Here is a 20,810-nt window from a genome sequence, read left to right on the forward strand (position 1 = left end):
CTCTTCTGTGTGCACCCTGTGGTGTCGTCCAAGTTTTGCCTTATTTTTGAAGCTCATGCCACACTGGTCACAGCAGTAAGGTCTCTCTCCTGTGTGTACCATGTGGTGTTGTTTAAGATCTGACTTCGCCGTGAAGGTCTTTCCACACTGGTCACAGGACTCTCCTGTCTCTCTCCTGTGTGTACCATGTGGTGACTTAAGTTCTCTCCTTTTCTTGAAGCTCTTCTCACACTGGCCACAGCAGTAAGCTTTCTCTCCTGTATGTACCATGTGGTGTCGTTTAAGCTTCTCTTGTGCTAGCTTCTCCTGAGCTAGCGTCTGTTGCACTAGCATCTGCTGTGCTAGCATCTCTTGTGCTAGCTTCTCTTGTGCTAGCTTCTCCTGAGCTAGCGTCGGTTGCGCCAGCTCCTCCTGAGCTAGCGTCTGTTGCACTAGCATCTGCTGTGCTAGCATCCTCTGTGCTAGCTTCTCTTGAGCTAGCATCTGCTGCGCCAGCTCCTCCTGAGCTAGCGTCGGTTGCACTAGCATCTGCTGTGCTAGCATCCTCTGTGCTAGCATCTCTTGTGCTAGCTTTTCTTGTGCTAACTTCTCCTGAGCTAGCGTCTGTTGCACTAGCATCTGCTGTGCTAGCATCCTCTGTGCTATCATCTCTTGTGTTAGCTTCTGCTGCGCCAGCTCCTCCTGAGCTAGCATCTCCTGTGCTAGCTTCTCTTGAGCTAGCATCTGCTGCGCCAGCTCCTCCTGAGCTAGCGTCGGTTGCACTAGCATCTGCTGTGCTAGCATCCTCTGTGCTAGCATCTCTTGTGCTAGCTTCTGCTGCGCCAGCTCCTCCTGAGCTAGCATCTCCTGTGCTAGCTTCTCTTGAGCTAGCATCTGCTGCACCAGCTCCTCCTGAGCTAGCATCTTCTGTGCTAGCTTCTCTTGAGCTAGCATCTGCTGCGCCAGCTCCTCCTGAGCTAGCGTCGGTTGCACTAGCATCTGCTGTGCTAGCATCCTCTGTGCTAGCATCTCTTGTGCTAGCTTCTGCTGCGCCAGCTCCTCCTGAGCTAGCATCTCCTGTGCTAGCTTCTCTTGAGCTAGCATCTGCTGCGCCAGCTCCTCCTGAGCTAGCGTCGGTTGCACTAGCATCTGCTGTGCTAGCATCCTCTGTGCTAGCATCTCTTGTGCTAGCTTTTCTTGTGCTAGCTTCTCCTAAGCTAGCGTCTGTTGCACTAGCATCTGCTGTGCTAGCATCCTCTGTGCTAGCATCTCTTGTGCTAGCTTCTGCTGCGCCAGCTCCTCCTGAGCTAGCATCTCCTGTGCTAGCTTCTCTTGAGCTAGCATCTGCTGCACCAGCTCCTCCTGAGCTAGCGTCGGTTGCACTAGCATCTGCTGTGCTAGCATCCTCTGTGCTAGCATCTCTTGTGCTAGGTTTTCTTTTGCTAGCTTCTCCTGAGCTAGCGTCTGTTGCACTAGCATCTGCTGTGCTAGCATCCGCTGTGCTAGCATCTCTTGTGCTAGCTTCTGCTGTGCCAGCTCCTCCTGAGCTAGCATCTCCTGTGCTAGCTTCTCTTGAGCTAGCATCTGCTGCGCCAGCTCCTCCTGTGCTAGCTTCTCCTGAGCTAGCGTCGGTTGCGCCAGCTTCTCCTGAGCTAGCGTCTGTTGCACTAGCATCTGCTGTGCTAGCGTCTTCTGTGCTAGCATCTCTTGTGCTAGCTTCTCTTGTGCTAGCTTCTCTTGAGCTAGCATCTCTTGTGCTAGCTTCTCCTGAGCTAGCGTCTCATGTGCCAGCTTCTCATGAGCTAGCGTCTGCTGTTAGCTCCGGCTATTTAGCCTGCTGTTAGCTCGGGCTAGTTAGCATTGAATTAGCTCTGGCTAGGGAGCCTCCAATTAGCTCCTGTTAGCTAGAGCCATTTAGCTCCCAGTTGGCTAGAGTCAGTTCACTTCCAGTTAGCTCTGGCTCGTTAGCCGGCTGTTAGCTCTGGCTTGGTAGCCGGCTGTTAGCTTCTGTTAGCTCTGGCTCGTTAGCCGGCTGTTAGCTCCTGTTTGGCTAGTGCCAGTCCACTTCCAGTTAGCTCTGGCTCGTTAGCCGGCTGTTAGCTCTGGCTTGGTAGCCTCCTGTAGACTCGGGCCAGTTAGCTTCCAGTTAGCACTGGCTCGTTAGCCGACAAAGCCAGCCTGTATGGCTGCGCTGATGTCTCTTTAAGCCGTATCCAGACATTAGAGAGGGGGTTTTCTTTTTCTTTAATCCAACTTTGCGGCCTTAACCGCTCCACCAGCAATGCCCAAAAAATGCAGATGCCTTTTAATTTGCCATTGCTTTCCTCTGAGGGCCATACAGATCAATATCCTTTGTCTGGCGCATTCCAAAGCGGAAGGCCACAACCCCCCAGGTGCCGATAAGAGCACATTCAAGTAAGGTTTAAACTCACTTTTGTAATCTGTTCATTTCAGGGTTCTCCGTTATCAATATTCTAGTTTATTTTATTTGGCTGTATCTCATACCGATCTCAGCCCGAACTCAGGGACGCCATGTTGAATGCCTACGGGTGTCTCTTATCTATCTCAAATCACCTACTCGAGATAGACCCCTGTGGCCGCCCGATATCCCCCAGCGAGGTGCTAAACTTGCTAAGTTCTCGGGTCAATTACTATTCCTAATCACGCTTACTTCATAGTCACTAGTTAGTTATATCCAGTTGATATGAAATATAAGCGTAGAAGAGTTGTTAACCTCTTCTTTGTTTGTAATAAACCGAATGTATGTCTGGGAGAACTCTTTGCCTATAATAATAATAATAATATTATTATCATTATCATTATCATCATTATTATCATCATTTTAGGAAAAGCCTGTAATGCTAATCATTTGTAAGCCTGATGATATTACTACTCTTTTAATAAGTATTACTACTGCTAATAGTGTATTATTAGCGCGATAACATTAAATAATCATCATTTTCAAGCCCCATAACCTCTTATCAGTTCGACAGGTCCATCAATCCGTGGCCCGATCGTCAGGCCCTGCAGTGGCTAGATTCTGTTTCCCACAAATCCAATGGAGCCCGTCGAACACAGTTGTTACCGGTGCTCGCAAACAACAAACAGTGATATATATATATATATATTATATCCTTTATATAACTTTAGCTAAAAGCAGTAACCAGCAATTGATTTAATCTGCACGGCTTCCAGAATATAGCTATACCGTTTTACCTCAGATGAGAGCAGGGCGAGGCCAGCAGCGTGACACATTGTGATAGAAAGCAGTCCACGAATTCAATAAGTATTTTAACAAAGTTGTTTTAATTAGAAAAAGTAAGTTACAAAGAGACTGCATTAGAAATGTCCCATCCAATAAAAATAAGTATAAAACAAAACATCTCTCTCTCTCGCATAGTATAGCATCTAAAAAAACAGAGTTTTGTCATAGGGACACGGTTTAGCGTTGTATGGAACTGAGTCTGTCAAAATTGACAGACTCGGTTCCATACAACGCTAAACCGTGTCTGTTCCATCATATCAAGACCTCTTACTATTGGTCTAAATACAGTGATGTCATAGTGATGTCATTCTACCAGCCAATCAACACATAACACATAAAAATTACCCCTCCTCCCTTTTCCAGCCGTTACTGTAACTGAGAAAGTAATAGATTTCTTATGGCTGTGGAAAGCCCCTAGGATTCCATCTGCCTCTGCACGGGTCCCGGCCTTCAATTGGAATAGCCTGTACGCCTATATATATATATATATATACATGTACAATACAGACATATACCATACACATATATTTATGCATTGGTTGATATGTTTTACACATCATACATGTGTAAAACATCATACAGAGGTTCTCCCTCTGCCTCAGGACTGCAAAGGGTTAACCGTGCACATTCCCTTCTCGCGGGTCCTCGGAGTGGAATCTTCAAGGTCGTGGAGGGAAGCACACATTCCTCAAACACCCATTATTATCAAAAGGTTTTTTTCTTTCCATTCTTTAGTGTATATTCCATTAACATGTATATAGTTATACAGGTTATATAAGTAGGAGGAAGAATACAAAAAGACATCCGTCATATCAGAGGCCTACTCGTCCTGTTATCAAGCTTATAATACATACTTACATACATACTCCCGAGTTGGATGCCCGGGTTGTTATTGAGGCTTTTGGAATGCACACGATGAATGTGCCACTACATAATGTCTTTCTTGATTGTGCCCTAGTGTCAGGACCGGTGGTGATCGGAGTGGCGGCTGGCAAACTCCCTATGGAGGGGGTAACGTTGCTCTTGGGCAATGACTTGGCTGGAGGGAGAGTACTAGTGAAACCGGAGGTGACATGCGTGCCAGATAAGTGGCAGGAGATGGTCTGGCGAAGCAGTATCTCGAGGGCTTCCCAGCCTGTACGGTGGCTGAGGCCACAGACGAATTGGAGGAGGAGAATGAGGAGAATGAGAGTGGGAAGGATGCTATGAGGAATGTTGCTACTTCATGTGGCACCATTTCTGTTGGTGTTTCTGATATTTCAGGTGGCACCATTCTGGTTAAAGAGGCTACAAGGCCAGAATTAGGCTGCCAGCCTTCCTACAGTAGCTCTAACGTTCATGAGGTGTCACTTGTCAGCAGTGATGGTCCCTGTATGTCAGTTAGTAATTCTGATATTTCTTTTCACGTGACTGCACTGACAATGGACTTCCTGACTGGCAGACCCCAGGTGGTGAGAGCAGGCAACTGCACCTCCTCATCCATCACCCTCAACATAGGGGCCCCCCAGGGCTGTGTTCTGAGTCCCCTCCTCTACTCCCTGTACACACACGACTGTGTGGCTCAGCGGAGTAGCAATACAATCGTCAAATTTGCTGACGACACAGTGGTGGTGGGCCTGATCTCTGCCAACGACGAGAGGGCCTACCTGGAAGAGGTCAAGGTCCTGGCGGGATGGTGCCAGGAAAACAGCCTCTCCCTGAACGTCAGCAAAACAAAGGAGATGATTGTGGACTTCAGGAGGTCGGGGGTCAAGGACTACAGCCCCCTCAGCATCGACGGGGCACCGGTTGAGAGAGTCAACAGCTTTAAGTACCTCGGAGCCTACATATCCGAGGACTTGACATGGACCACACACATTAACAGTGTTGTGAAGAAGGCACGACAACGCCTCTACTTCCTCAGGCGCCTAAGGAAGTTCCAAGTCAGCCAGAAGATCCTTAAGAACTTCTACTCATGTACAATAGAGAGCATCTTGACCGGCAACATCACCTCCTGGTTTGAGAATAGCACTGCACAAGACCAAAGCAGACTACAAAGAGTGACACGTTCAGCCGAACGCACAATTGGAGGGGGGCTCCCCACCCTCCAGAACATTTACTACAAGCGTTGCAAGGGCAAGGCTAAGAGAATCATTAAAGACTCCAGTCACCCGAACAACTGCCTCTTTGAACTGCTGCGGTCAGGCAAGCGATACAGGAGTCTCAAGGCGAGCACAGAAAGACTCAGAAGAAGCTTCTATCCCCAGGCCATCAGGCTGCTAAACGAACAATGAATGAACACTACACAACAACAACCACCAAACGCACATAGCACACACATCCACACGCACACACTCACTTTAAACAAACACACTGTAGCACCCACTCCACACACTTATAGCACACACCCACTTTAAACAAACACACTGTAGCACCCACTCCCCACACTTTATATTTATGGATGAAGGATTGCACTACAACTCGTACACCTTACTGTAAATTGTACCTAAAATTGTACCTCATCCCATTTCTGCTTTGCACTAGATAGTACTGTACATTAGTACACTGCATAGTATTGTGTATTGTATATTATATGGTAACTCAGAACATTGTACATATGTCTATACCGAACACTGTGACCTCATTTTCTTCTTCTAAATTCATGCTATATTATGTTATTATGTTATTTGATACTATCTTGTCTAGCACAGTCTCTGGAGCGTAACAGTAAGAAGCATTTTGTATGAAAGTATTCTGTACTTCTGTATGACAACTATTAAAGAACTTGAACTTGAATCTGCCAGGCACTGGGTATGCTAGGTATGCTAGTCAATTTGAAATTTATTTGAAGGATAAACCCCTTGAGATATGCTATCTCGTTTTCGAGGGGGTCCTTAACATAGGATACAAAACATACAATACAATACAATACATAACAAAACAAAAAACAAGACAACAAATGCACTTATACTCTGACAGACGCTCTCCCAAGCTCACTCCCACAATCCACACTGATTCATCCCAAGAGGATCACCAATATATATATATATGTTCCCTTATAAAACACAAACAAAATTATAATTTGATCTGAAAACGACAATCAATAACAGGTGCAAGTAGTCTGTAGATGAGTGAACAAAGATATCTTGAATAACCGGTAAGAAGTAAGAGATCTGAGTGAACTAGGCAGTTTGTTCCAATCAGCTGGTGCTTTATATTTAAAGGCAAGTCGACCGATAGCTTTGATGGTTCGAGGTATACTAAAGAAAGGAAGATCCGTGTGTCTTAAATTATAAGTTGAACTATATGGTGTTAAGAACTGCTTTAGATAGGGGGGATAATTAAAGTAAATACATTTGTAAACAAAAAGCAACCTAGTTACCCGTGTCCTGTACAGCAGGAACCTCCACGGCCTAGTCTAATGAGTGGCAGCCGTTTTGATCGTGATGATGTTGATGTGTGTGCCACCATTTTGGATCCTGACCATGTTATTCTTTGTGACACCATTTTGGTTCAGGACAATGCTGATTTTTGTGCCACCATTTTGGTGCATGACGGGGTTACTTCGTGTGACCCCATTTTGGATCTCGACAGTGTTGTTTTTTGCGACACCATTTTGATTCCTGACGATGTTACTGTGTGTGCCAACATTGTTGCTCATGACGGTGCACATTTTGAGTGGTGAGACTGTCGTGACTGTTTCTGTGGATGATGGTTTACTGTGTTCCAGCAGCAGTGATGCCACTAACGCGTTACTAAGTAACGCGTTACTGTAATCTGATTACTTTTCCCCGAAAATAGTAATCTAACGCGTTAATCTTTACAAGCCAGTAATCTGATTGCAGTTACTTGTCCAAGTGGCTGTGCGTTACTATTTCGTTACTATCTCATCATAATGCAGGCGGAATGCAGTATTTTCTTTCGTTTTCGACAGTCAAAAATACGTTTGGAGCTGTTTTCCTTGTATTGGGGAGTGACGTCACAGCACGCAACCTCACGCGTTGTACCATGCTGGTGGGCGGTGGCTATTATTGTTATTATCAGGCTGACCTAAACATAGCGAGCTAGCAGGGAGACGCTCACGCTGGTAACGCTTTCTTGCACTGGAAGTTCAATCACTAGTCTACTACTTAACGTTTGTGTCAGCTAAGCCGGGTGAAAAAAACATTCACTATGTATGCGGAGGAAACAAAATACTGTCTACCGCATCTGGAATATACAGCACAGCACGACCAAACGCCAAAACGGATAGAAAAAAAACCAAAGCCGAAGCATCGACTTCTACAGGACTCGGAGGTGCACCAGCCAAACAGCAAAAGCTGGATTTCTTTACTGGATTTAAACTTTACTACCCACACTTGAAGTGCTGATGCACTCTGAAGGACACCCTGCAGGACACGACTGCAGGCCTTCCAGATGCCATAGTGCAGGTATGTTCCACCTTTGAGTTAAACATCTTTTGCATTGCACTATTCATGAACATGGAACACCATACTGCAGTATGTAGGTTGTCAGTAGCACACAATAATAAATAATAATAATAATAATAATAATAATAATAATAATAATAATAATAATAATAATAATAATAATAATAATAATAATAATAATAATAATAATAATAATAATAATAATAATAATAGCATAGGAGGAGCAGTACCGTTTAATAGACTGTTTTTTAAGAGCATGAGCTTCAGATACTGGATAGACCTTCAAACATAAAGAACATTTTCTTGAAGTATAACACTCCAACGCATCAAGTGCTCCTGTGGAACGGCTTTTTAGTCTGGGAGGGTTGGTGCTCACGCCTAGAAGGAACAGACTTTCTGACAAGAGGTTTGAGAAGATTCTGTTACTGAGATATAATCACTGGTTTACTCACCCCTCTCCCCTGTTTCACTAGGAACATTAGAACCATATCTGAATAGGGCAGGCCTCAAAGGTAGGCTACATATCAGCCTACATGTGGTGTTATTGACTATTTATCTTTTGTGAAATCTATAGATCTATAGATAGGCCTACCTGCCCTATTAGTAAATTTTACTCAAACTGAGTACATTTTACTTTTTTTGTCATTCTTATGTTGTGGCAGCAGCAGGGACGACGACTTCGTAACCTAGTTACTTTCAAAGTAACTAAGTTACTCTGATAATCAAGTAATCAGTAAAGTAACTAAGATTACTTTTTAAAGGAGTAATCAGTAATCAGATTACTTTTACAAGTAATCTGTGGCATCACTGTCCAGCAGTGAGGATGACGTGCACATTTTGGATCATGGCAGTGCTCATTTTTCGGACACCATTGTTGCTCATGACAGTGCACATTTTTGTGCCACCATTTTGAGTGGTGAGACTGTCGTGACTGTTTCTGTGGATGATGGTTTACCGTGTTCCAGCAGTGAGGATGACGTGCCTGTGGCGGTCCATCCTGCTTTACGGTCTCCTGAACTGGTGATGCCAGGAATGGGCGAGGCGGACTCGTGGTGGTGCCAGGGAGACGCGTTTCTTTTTGTTTTCCTGTTTTCCGTCCTGAGCGCAGTGAGCTTAGCTCTCATGTTGATTCCGATTTATTGTCTCTGTTTGACAGGTCTGTATCGGTGGAGAGGCCTGTTGGTGTGGAGCTTATGTGGGATGATTTGTTGGTGGGTGGATTGACTTCTAGGCCTTGCGCCTCGGAAGAGTCCGAGTGGGGTTTAGTTGACCAGATGGTGAAGCCTGATCGGGTGGTTCCACCAGCTCCACTCCATCTGGGTCCAGCAGCACACAAGCCATATTTTAGGATTGAATGTAACGGACAGTATGCAATATATAATATAGAAAATAGCAAATAACGAGACGGTATACAATATACAATCTATAAAGTAGCTTGAAACGCATGCGGCGCGTTCACAGGATAGCTTGAACGCACACAATCTACAAACATTTCCACCAGACGAGCAAATAACGAGACAAACCTCATTATTTGACAGTATGCAATATATAATATAGGAAATAGCAAATAACGAGAGACGGTATACAATATACAATCTATAAAGTAACTTGAAACGCATCATACATCGCTGTAATGCGGAGCGTTCACAACACATACTAGCTTGAACGCACGCACGTACAAACATTTATGATTTATTGAATTGAAATGATATTCATCTTTACCTGGAGTCAGAAGCCACTCATCCTCGGTCGGACCGTCGTCGGATTCGTCCGATGAGCTGGGGGCATTAGCTGCCAGAAGTATGTTCTGGAAGTAAGTTGCTTTCACAGCTCCCTTCCTCGGGCTTCTGGCAGGCGCGCTCACATCAGGCGCACTCGCAGCAGGCGCACTAGGCCCAGCGCTGGGGCCTGCTACAGGTTGAGCAGCGGGTCCCGTTTCGGTGCTGGGAGTCGCGGGAGCGACGAAAGGAAGCTTGGTCTGGTGGTACTTATCCCTCGCTCCAGACTTGCTCTTGCGTTGTCTCTTCATGGTGAAGATAACCCTACTCTCATTGAAGACTATAAAAAACGACTATTGGAAAAAAACTACTGCTGACTAGGTGCTACTATTTAACACGACTAAGTACTTTCTAAAATTACTGTACTCTAAAGTACTGCGACTAATATTACCTATAAATACAAATATTACAAATAAAACAAATATGACCACTACTACTAATGAAATACTATCTTCTCTCTTACTTATCAATGCTCAACGGTCAAATCAAATCAAACGCTAATCTCTCTCACTAATCTCTCTCTATCTCTCAATAACTGTATAACTTGCAAAAACCAACCAACACTCTCAGAGGTCACTGACTGTGATCCATTTAAATACCAGGTGGGCAGGCCTTGACCTTTACTATCGACCAATCCTAGCAGAGATCTATTATCATGTTCAATACTGCAGGTAAGGCCAGCTGTGTTACACATGTGTTACAAACATAGGGAGAGACTGCCACCTAGTGGATTGGATCGAAATTGCATCTCTAGTGGTTCAAAAATGTGGTATAGGAAAATCGAATACTTTTTTTTTCTTTTTTTTAATGAGATCTCTCGTCGTTGGCACTGAACGGTCGGCATGAACAAACGAGAAATCTCGTCGTTGGCACTCAAAGTGTTAACCCATTCTGCGCCAAAAACTAGTTAACTTGTTATTGCCGTCCAATCGTTGAGCGCCAGACAACGAGTATACTCGTTATTGGATCCGTTTTTCTTTTATTCGCTATTTCCATTCTTAATTCATCGGGGCAGCCTGTGCAGGCTGTTCTGAGTGTGTCTGAGATCGCAGATGGTCAATACCGCCGCCTAATCAAGTGCTGGATGTCTGAAAACTCCCTGACACTGAACGAAGGGAAAACAGAGGTCATTGTTTTTAATAGTGCCCCCCCCGGCCCCCCTCATCGACGCACTTGGTCCCTTGGGTCCAAACCTCTCCACCTCTGTCAGGAACCTCGGGGTTATCTTTGACAGCAATTAATTTTAAATTTGATAAACAGGTCAGCGCCGTAGTCAAAAACAGTTTTTACCACCTCAGACTCCTGGCGAAGACAAAGGCATACCTCTCTCAAAACAACCTAGAGACGGTGATACATGCCGTTGTCACCACTCGCCTCGACTATTGCAATGCCCTCTACACAGGCATTGACAAATCCCTGTGTGGTATATTCTGACTCATAACCATGCTTTAACTCCCAGAAATCTTTAGCGACGGCTGTGCGTAAGTTTGGTGATAGGAGAAAACCATTAAATCCAGAAAACATTCTGATATAGTTCAATATAATTCTGGCCCAATTCTGCTGTGATTCAATAGATTTACTCTGTTATGGATAAAGTTCTGCTTTTCCCCCAAACAGTTAGTTAAGATACATGTGTTCTAAGAAGTAACTATAATTGACAAAGCTAAGGATAAGTACCAATTGGACTTCTAAAATAAGCACAACTAATAATAGTATTGACCAATGGACTGGAAAGCTGGTCATGGAATGGAAGCGAATACTGTATGTCTCTTGTTCCTCTGGTTACCACAGGTGGGGGAAATGTAACACCATAAATTTAAATACAGTCTTAAGATGACTCCTTTCCCCCCTCTCTGTAAACATTCAAACAATAGACTTTTGCAGCCCCCAGCCAAGGGCTGAATAGGTTGTCAGCCAACTGTTTTGTATAGAAAGGTCTTAGAAGTTACCCCGAGCTTGGGGGGATGAAGTAATCAACCATTTGCTACATCACTTCAAAGCGTGTCATGTGTTCCTGCAAGACACAGAGGAAACGCCTGTAACCAAGAGGCTCCTCCTGTCTTGCTAGAACAGATGAAAATAGCTTTGGTTTAAAACGTAGTTTTAATATAAATAGACATTAAATACTGTACCTCAAAATATCAGTAAAATACAGACCTTTTAATTTTAGTCAGTTTAAAACAACGTAGGCCATTTTTAGACTCATTAAAGGAGAAGTTAGATAACAAAACCTAGTTTGGATTAAAGAAACTGTTGCAAGTAGACTTAAAATACTTGGAGAATAGTAAAATAACCTGTTACTTGAAATATAGAAAAATAGATTCCTTTGTTTTTGTTAAAACCAACCAATAGGGCTAAATTGGGGCTTTAGAAAAGCCACAGACTTCTGGAAAAGACTTAAAATCATTGTTTAAGTCTTGTCATAACTAATCTTTAATCTATTAGTCACTAAAATGAAATGCTGGATACTTTAAAAACATTAAAACAGAACAGTACGTTTGTGCTTAAAAATAGCCAGGACTACCTCTAGATTCAAATAATACTCCATATTTGGTGCTTGTGTGACTTCTAAAATGGCCGCTATGCGCCTTAGCCAATCAGGACGTAGAGCTCCGCCCCCTGACGAATCAAGTCGTTGTTCTCTCAGGGGCGGGATTTAAGCTTTAAAAACGACTGCACCAAGAGAGACAAAAAAAAGCTTCTGGAAACATTCTATGCACAAGCTGGACGGAGGACTGCTGCACGAGAATCCCATTCTTTGTCTCCTGGCAACAAAGAGATCAACAAGGCTCCACCACCGAAGCTCCATTGAAGATTATTATTCTTTAAACTACTTTCTTAGACTAATATTAATGGCAAGCGGCATAGTGCTTTTGGTACATTAATATTATTGCACATTCCATTTGATTGAAACAGATAATTTTTGTATACTCTGTGGATTTTAATAAACCACCACTTGAGAAATAATTACACTCTCATGGATTTCTTTCCTCCGCCGTGCAACAACAGTAACAGACTTAGAGCTATAGAAACACAACGCAGAGTAGATTATACAATCAGAAACCTCTAGTCTGATTACGATACCTGCTCCGCCGCCTACAGCTGGTGCAGAATGCAGCCGCGCGCCTCCTCACCAAAACAAAAAAACATGAGCACATCAGCCCAGTTCTGGCCTCGCTCCACTGGCTGCCTGTTCGTTTTAGGATAGATTTTAAACGGGCCCTAAATGTTTTTAAATCACTCAATGGCACGGCTCCTCCCTATCTATCCGAACTCCTGCACCACCACACCCCCCACAGATCCCTTAGATCAGCCGAGCAGCTGCTATTGGTGGTGCCTAGAACTAGGCTCAAGACTAGGGGAGGCAGATACCCTCAATATACGGGCCGCCCAGACCTTGCAGGTTTTTAAATAACTTTTAAAAACCTACTTGTGACCCTGGCCTCCCCCCCCCCACTTAATCACCACTAGACCCCTGGCCCCTTTTTTCTTCTTTGCTTTACTGTGTCCTACCTGTTTTTATTACATTCATTGTTTTACTGTGTTTTAAATTTTATATCCTGCATCGTAATATTTTTGTCTTTTATCAACCTGCCTGTGAAGCACTTTGGTGCCAGCTGCCGCTGCTTAGAAATGTGCTATATAAATAAAATTGACTTGACTTGACTAACACCTTGTGGCCGCTATTGCACTCCATTTGAAACCATGTAGTTTGTTTTCTGGGCCGAGCTGAGCCGTGTGGGGGTTGCGAAGCGGTCGCCCCGGGTTCGTTTCCCAGACCTGGTAGCCATATGCTGCATGTCTTCCCCTCCCGTTTCACCCTCTCTCCTCTGTCGGTCCTGCATGGCCAAAAGGTCCTGCGTGGCCAGAAAAAGCTGAAAATGCTATATATTAAAAAGAACAAACAAACAAAAAAAAACTCTGGCAAGCCAAGCGCTTACAACGATGCATCAACTAGGAACCTCCTTCATATGCAATGCCGGATAATGTGGGACGGACTCCCGCGACCAGTACTTGGAATGGCGATCAGATAATTGGATACTCTTTTTTGCATTACATCAGAGACAAGGTAAGGACACTATATATCCAATCTTGCGTTGATCTGATATTTTTTTCTCCTGTGATCAAAGCTGTCTGTGTGGAATGTGTGTGTGCTGTGTACCGTTGGTCACATCCCAGCACGCAGGGGCGCCCCGCTCATATAACGATAATCTAGCGTTGATTTCAGGAAGATTCGATAATCAGGCGAAAAATGACAAAGTGATAACTGGATTTCACTAAAGGGCTATTTTCGCGTCTTTTCCTGGGATTACTCAGAATCACCCAAACTATACTCATATTCTTATCTGTTTTTTGCATGTTGACCAGAAGAAACTCACTGACAATCGACAACGTTATTAGATCCATAGCTATAATATTTCATATAGTTTAAGCACTCGCAAACACGGCATTATCTCCATTGAACAAAGCGATGGCAGACAACGGCCCAATGACCGTAGCGCCCTCTGGCGTCCAATGTGTTAATGAACTGTTTTTTGTATTTATTGCTCCATCTCCGCCCACTACAAACATGGCAACTCTCTAACCCCCTCCTATTGCTAGGTTTTAGTGAGTTTTTCCTTACCTTCGCGTGGGGTATGTCTGGGAGTGTTGCATTTATTTATTTTGCATTTATTTAAAAATGTTTGGACCTTATGGTGTTCTTGTTTTGTTCTTGACTTATTGTGATGTTTCTTCTTGACTTGTTTAAAGAAGACGTGTACGGCCCATGGGGACATTAACGTGTGTTGTCGGACCTTACAAATAAATTTGATTTGATTTGATTTTTAATTGTTGTACGGCGACCTTGAGTGTCCTGAAAGGCACCTTATAAATAAAATGCATTATTATTATTATTATAGAAGTAGGCTGTGAGCCAGGGCCCCAAATTTGGTCCACGGGTACCATCTTGTGGGACTAACTTTAATAGTGATTTTTGGGAAGGTATACACCCCTACTGCTAGAAATCATGATAGCTCCTGAACCATAAGGCCTATATGCATGTTTCTTGTCTCCTTTGATAGGTAACAAGCTAGGCCATGTGAATCCAGTGTAAGTAAACCCACATCTATTACCATTCCAGAGTAAATGGAGATACAATGAAGGAAAACATAATATTTGTACCCTCGCCAGGTACATATTCTACATTTAAAAGGCAATATCACCATTATAAGCAAGATCCCATGGATAATGATGCAACTGAATGTGTCCTACTCCTTGACTACAAATATAACTCTGGATGTGATGAAAATACACAAAAAATACAACATTTATGATACAATTTATAAAGATATCCCATTCAATCCATGGACATGACTTTTCAAGGCTGTCTAGATCTATAATTATTGTCATCTGACTCCCACCCATATGAAGCCAACCACTGTTCCACATCATCTAAAGTGGACTGCATTAGAGACACACCCCTCTTTCAGCAAGCATGGACGATTGTGATGCTAGGAGAAAGCGTAAGGAACATTTTAATCAATTAATCATGTTTTAACTGTTACTGTAAGATGTGTTAACATGTTACTGTGCAGGTTAAGATGTTAACATGTTACTGTGCAGATTAAGATGTCAAAGTACATAATCTGTGTTTAAACTGCATTTAAAGTAAACATGAGATGTTATATTACTTATACATGTCAAAATATCATGAAAGTGGATACTAGGTGTAAACGTAGCAAAGGTTGTGCATTTTAAAATGAAAACAGTGTGGATGTAGCCATAGATTAATATCACCTTTGCAGCAGGTGATTTTTTCATCAGCAATGTTAGTGATTATCATTTTTTTTGTTTTTGTTTCAGGTACTGTGGTGAGAGAGACGAGTAGAGTAGATTTGGTTCTGGAGTAGCTGAATCAATTTGCATCAGAATGGAGAGCCATACACACAGAGATTATAGAAACAGTGTATCATACACCAGGACATATCAAAAGAAGATGATGACCATTTAGTTAGTCCTCAAGACTATGCATCCTGGGAAACATTACTTGAAGCAGCCAAAGTGAGAAAGTATGCCCCTATTTTAGATGTTGCGAAAGAACTTGGAGAAAAAGAAGTCCCAAGAAATTGAATCTACTATCACCGAAAATGCCGAAGCCTATTCACCATGAAGAGAGACTTCAAATAAAGCATTACTGATGAAGCTGGTGAGACATCAAAAGGCCAAGGAGGAGATCTTCATCAGAAGCAAGAGTGTATGATAAAATCAGCATTTTTTGTGATAAGATGAAGAAGGTTCTAAAGGGCTCCCAGATGCGTGAAAAGCGTACACAAGCTGTACAACTCAGAGCTGACCAAACACAACGAGAATGTGCAACCCAAAAGGGAGATGAAACGATTCTAGCAGCAACAAGCAGAGACATAGTAGCTGCAGAGGGCCACTATCATCATTCATGCTATAAGGATTACACCAGAATGAAGAAAAAGGCACCTGAGTACAAAGAGAATGATGAAGAAACAGATGGTGATGAACTGTATAAAAGGAATGAAAGGGAAGCCTATAAAGACCTTTTCAATTATATCAGAACTGATATCATACCCAACAGGAGGTGGTAGCAGAGAAGGGGATGAGAAGGAAGCTGGCTGCTATCCTGGAGAATCCCTCCCACCCCCTCTACGACGAGCTAGACAAGATGAGAAGCACGTTCAGTCACAGACTCATACCCCCCCCCGACACTCAACTAACCGCCTCGGCCAGTCCTTCATACCAGCGGCCATCAGGTTCCACAACAGTGGGCAGGGACTGCTGCCAGACATCCAACTACTAGGAACCTAAAAGGACAATATACTACCTTATGCATACCGCACCTTATGTGAATACTGTATACTTCATCAGATTATATATTTAGCTTTTAGCATTCTTGGATTATATATTAGATTAGATTTAGATTATTGGATTATTAGATTATATATTGCATATATTTAGCATTTTTTTCAGACTATATATTAGATTAAGATTATTGGATTAGATTATATATTGTAACTATTATTGTAGGGTTAATATAACAGAGGGCATAGCATACATACCCTCACCTCACACCTTGTTGACCATTATGCATATGTCCAGAGTTAATTATGTTATGTTAAGCATATTGATATGTTATATTGTTTACACTGCTTTTTACTACCTTTACCTCCCCTCCCCCTTGCTGCTATGATGCCTGCATTTCCCCAAGGAGATCAATAAAGGAATATCTTATCGTATCATATCTTAACAAGATGATTGTACAACTTAAGTCACTTCTTTGGTCACAAAACTGGAATATTTCATGCTATCTGGTGGAGTTACACTCAGGCAAGATTCTACAAGGAAGCACATTTGTAGGAAACTTGAATCTGAGCTGGGCAATTCAGTAGATATATTTCCAGATGACAACGGAAAATTGTTGATGGTTCCTCAAAGTGTCCTTAAGGGACATTGTCTTGGAAAATCAAACTCTACAGAGGGAGCTCAAGCTTTGGAGGGCCAAGTCAACCAATCGCAACAAGATCATAGATCAAACTTCATCATATATCAGATAAATCATTAGACAGGGGATGACTCCATTGGCCATTCCAACCATCTGAGGTGAAAGATAGATATGCTCATATGTCCATACCAGAACAAGTAGAACGGCTTCTTGTTGGACTGCTCACTGGAAATCCTCACACCAAAACTCAAACACAGAGTCAATGCTCTGGTCATTTAGTCAGGACATAATATATGCTGTGACATGTGGTCAACACAAAGCACCTTCTACTTCCTTATGCAGTAAAACATTGACAGGTAACACTGAGCTCATCCAAACACTGAACAAGCTTGGGCATGGGGTCTCTTACTCCCAACTGGAAGAGAATGACACTGCTCTGTCTCCAAAAGCTAGCAACAGCCTCAAACCAGAGAGTTGTACTTCCAGCATTTACATTTACATTTAGTCATTTAGCTGCATCCATCAAGCCTCATGTCTTTCTCGTTGTACAGGCCAATGTCTATGGACCACAACTGCCAAGTGCTGAGCTCTTGGTTTTAAAATCAGTAAATTATTATTATTATAAATAATTTTTTTAATAAAATGGAAATGTATGGTTGAAACATGCAAACGTTCATTCAGGCCAGGAAATATAGTGCGAAATATAGCCCCAGTCAGGCCACTTTTTAAGCGGGGGGTCCCCCACCAGGAAATTGTGTTACAAAGACTTAATTTCCTGCATTCTGGTGCAGGAATTGTTTTATTTGTACCCTTTAAATGCCAGTGTTTGTGATGACATGACTGCATAAAAAATAATAATAATAAAAAAAATATATATATTTTTTGGAAATCCTTTATTTATTATTATTATTTTTTACATCATCTGTCGACCCCCCCCCCCCCCCCCCCCCACCCCCACGGCGGCCCGCGACCCCCCACTTTGTGAACCCCTCGTCTAAAGGACATATGCATAGAGGCTGGAATTGTCACAGAGGGTTCTGTCAATGGAGTCCTTGATGGTAAACACTATAACCGTGCTGTCACGGTCCACAAGTACATCTATGAAGCACTGATGAGACTCACATGGGCAGAGTTCACACCGTGGGTTGAGGACAGTGTTCCAGAGAAGAGTGGGATGATCAAATCATTCTTGGATAATGTGAAATACATTGATTGATTGATTAATTGATTGAAACCTTTATTTATACACAGGTGACCTCTGAGGTGAGGCCACCTCATTTACAGAACGGCTGAGTGTACAACAAGATAAAACAACACAACAATGTGCAGTGCAATCAGTTAAAAACAGTTACAACATGCCATGGCCAGTGACTTGAACCAACAGACGGCGAACAATATGCTGCAACGTCCACTCTTAGCTGAGCTGATAACCCTGTGGACAGACTTTCTGGAACACCTCCGTCACACCAATGGAGAGCTCACTGCATTCTGGATGTCATACATTGACATGGTAGAGGACGTAATACTTGGCCTTCTGCGTGCCTCTCGTGAGGGGGACTGGGAGTTGCACCTCCATGCTATAAGAACCATGATCCCATGGTGCTTTGCCTATGATAAGATAAATTATGCCAGGTACCTGTCCCCTTACTTTGCTCAGATGACAAACCTCCCAGAGAAGCATCCTTCTGTGTATGAGGCCTTCAAGACAGGCCAATTCTCAGTGCAGCTGTCAAGTAACAACCCCTTTGGACGGATCCCTGTGGACCAGGCTACTGAAGTCACAGTTAACAAAGACACACAGACTCATTAGGTTATTAACATATGTAAAACAAAGTATGGTAGGTTTTGTATTATTATTATCATATATGTTGTTGTTTTTTACGTCTGTACTAGTCTTGGCTCCCAGACTATTGGAGAGCGCCGCCAACAGCACCACAGATAGAGACTGAGAACTGTCTGTACCGACGGAACTTATACAAAAAGTAATTAGTTATTTGAATTCATGAATAAATTCTGTGATGTGATTATATGTGCCCTGGGTTTTGTATTGAGTTTTCCAAAATAAACAAATATTTTTCTGAAAACCAATAAGCAATATATCATTGTATAGGTCTAACTGAGCTGAAAATATTGATAGGTCACATGTGTTATAAGATTAGGGTCTGCTCCTTTAAGAGTGATGCATAGTGGGATACAGGTGGGCTACGCAAGCAGCGAATATTGTTATGAGACAGTGTGTATGCAGGAACGAGAGAAGCAGGTAGCTTGTTGTGACATATGTAACGTTAATCAACAGCATGATATGAAGAATACAATGGAAATAAATGCCCAGTCCTGAAGATAACGGTTTCCAGTGGTTTACTGTCACCACCACACATCTAGAGGGAATTACCCCGAAGTCAGGACAGTACGTTAATAAGTACGTTACTGTACATGACCACTTTGGCCCTAGATTGAAGAGAACACTCTCCTGTACTCTTACTAAGGTTCGAGTTAATACAGAAAAAGGTAACATTGGGGGCTCGTCTGGGATATGAAAACAAATCCTGATTTCATCGGGGAGTTGTAAACTATGGAAACGTGGTTAGCTTATGCTAACTCATGATAACGGACGCACGAGGCAATTTCGTCAGTCAATGAACTGAGTTAAGATGATGACGGCCCATGGAAGTAACGTTGACGGAGAAATGACCAACTATAAAGAGCAAGTGATCAACTACTCTAACCCATTCATGTTAACCCACACAACTATAACCATGTACTCTCAGTCTGATGTCGCTAACCTGAGACGTGAAATTGATTACCAACATGGACAAAATCTCAACCCGTTCATAACAGGTGATCACCACCTGCCCCCTACTGGTGCAATGTCAAACCCATTTACTGCACATAATAAACAACCATTAATAATGGCCAGTGACAATTACCCACATGCTCATCTGTCGTTGTCAAGCACAAACCCTTTTGCTCATATGAATGATCAAAGTATGAGAGACAGTGGCATTGAAATGCAGCAACATCATTATGGAACTGAGCCTCCCCATATGAATATGTTGTATGGACAAATGCATTCAATGACCATAGGAGATGCAGCTACCCATAACATTAACCCCTGCATTGCTGCTAAACCTGCAGCCTTTATGGAGAGCACACCTATGAACAATGTGACAGTCTATTGTCCTGCACCCCTGCTTTCCACCCCTGTGACACCGAGTGTGTGTTCCCGTCAGGTGCAGCCAGAGGGCGCTGTACACCACTGGCAGAGTACACCGGTCCATGGAGGTAATGAAGCTGTGACTTATGGCTATGATCAGTCCCATCGCAGGCGAGCAGGCTTCCATCCACGTGGCCGGCTGCCCCGGCGTGTGCAGTACAACCTGTCTTCAGTGTTCAGCGAGAGAGGATTCCTACACTACGACCGGGTCAGTATGATGGCACCACACCATGGAAGGAATTCTTGCAGCGCTTTGAGAGCTGTGCTGAGGCTAATCGCTGGTCAGAGAACACTATGGCTGTCCAGTTGAGGTTCTGTCTCGTAGGTGCAGCAGGAGCAGTGGTCCACCGCAACCCAAGGTCAGCACGCTGGGACTACAGAGACATTGTTGAGGAGGTGGAGGCTGCTTATGGCCCATCATCAGAGTATGCAATGGCTGTTGCCATCGAGTTAAGGCAATGAATCCGCCTGCCAGGTGAGGCACTACACATCTTGAGGGACGACATATATGAGAAAGTGTCTATTGCATACGCTGACCGTTCTGAAAAGGAGCAGGATGCAATCAGTGTTGAGGTGTTCACTAACGCTATGGGGGACGCCAACATTATTCAGAAGCTCCTAGAAGACCGACCTCGCACATTAGCCCAAGCTTACGACATTGCTCGTCGTTATGAAACTACCAGGAGAGCAGCTACCAGCGTTGCACAGCTCATGC

General features: G+C 43.3%; 1 protein-coding gene across 1 annotated transcript in view; it reads left to right on the plus strand.

Moving 5' to 3' along the window:
• Nucleotides 1–20,557, plus strand: part of LOC311229399 (uncharacterized protein) — a gene marked incomplete at its 3' end in the record, with an annotated part of 160,086 nt that extends 139,529 nt beyond the window's left edge. The window contains exons 15-18 of the mRNA XM_084315483.1: nt 8,619–8,708; nt 8,810–8,864; nt 20,112–20,307; nt 20,421–20,557. Of these exons, the coding sequence (XP_084171609.1) occupies nt 8,619–8,708; nt 8,810–8,864; nt 20,112–20,307; nt 20,421–20,557 (478 nt within the window). The remainder of the gene's footprint in view (nt 1–8,618; nt 8,709–8,809; nt 8,865–20,111; nt 20,308–20,420) is intronic.
• Between the last annotated feature and the right edge of the window lie 253 nt (nt 20,558–20,810).

This window comes from Notolepis coatsorum (genome assembly GCF_963971535.1).
Source record: "Notolepis coatsorum genome assembly, chromosome: 6".
NCBI classification, from domain to species: Eukaryota; Metazoa; Chordata; class Actinopteri; order Aulopiformes; family Paralepididae; genus Notolepis; species Notolepis coatsorum.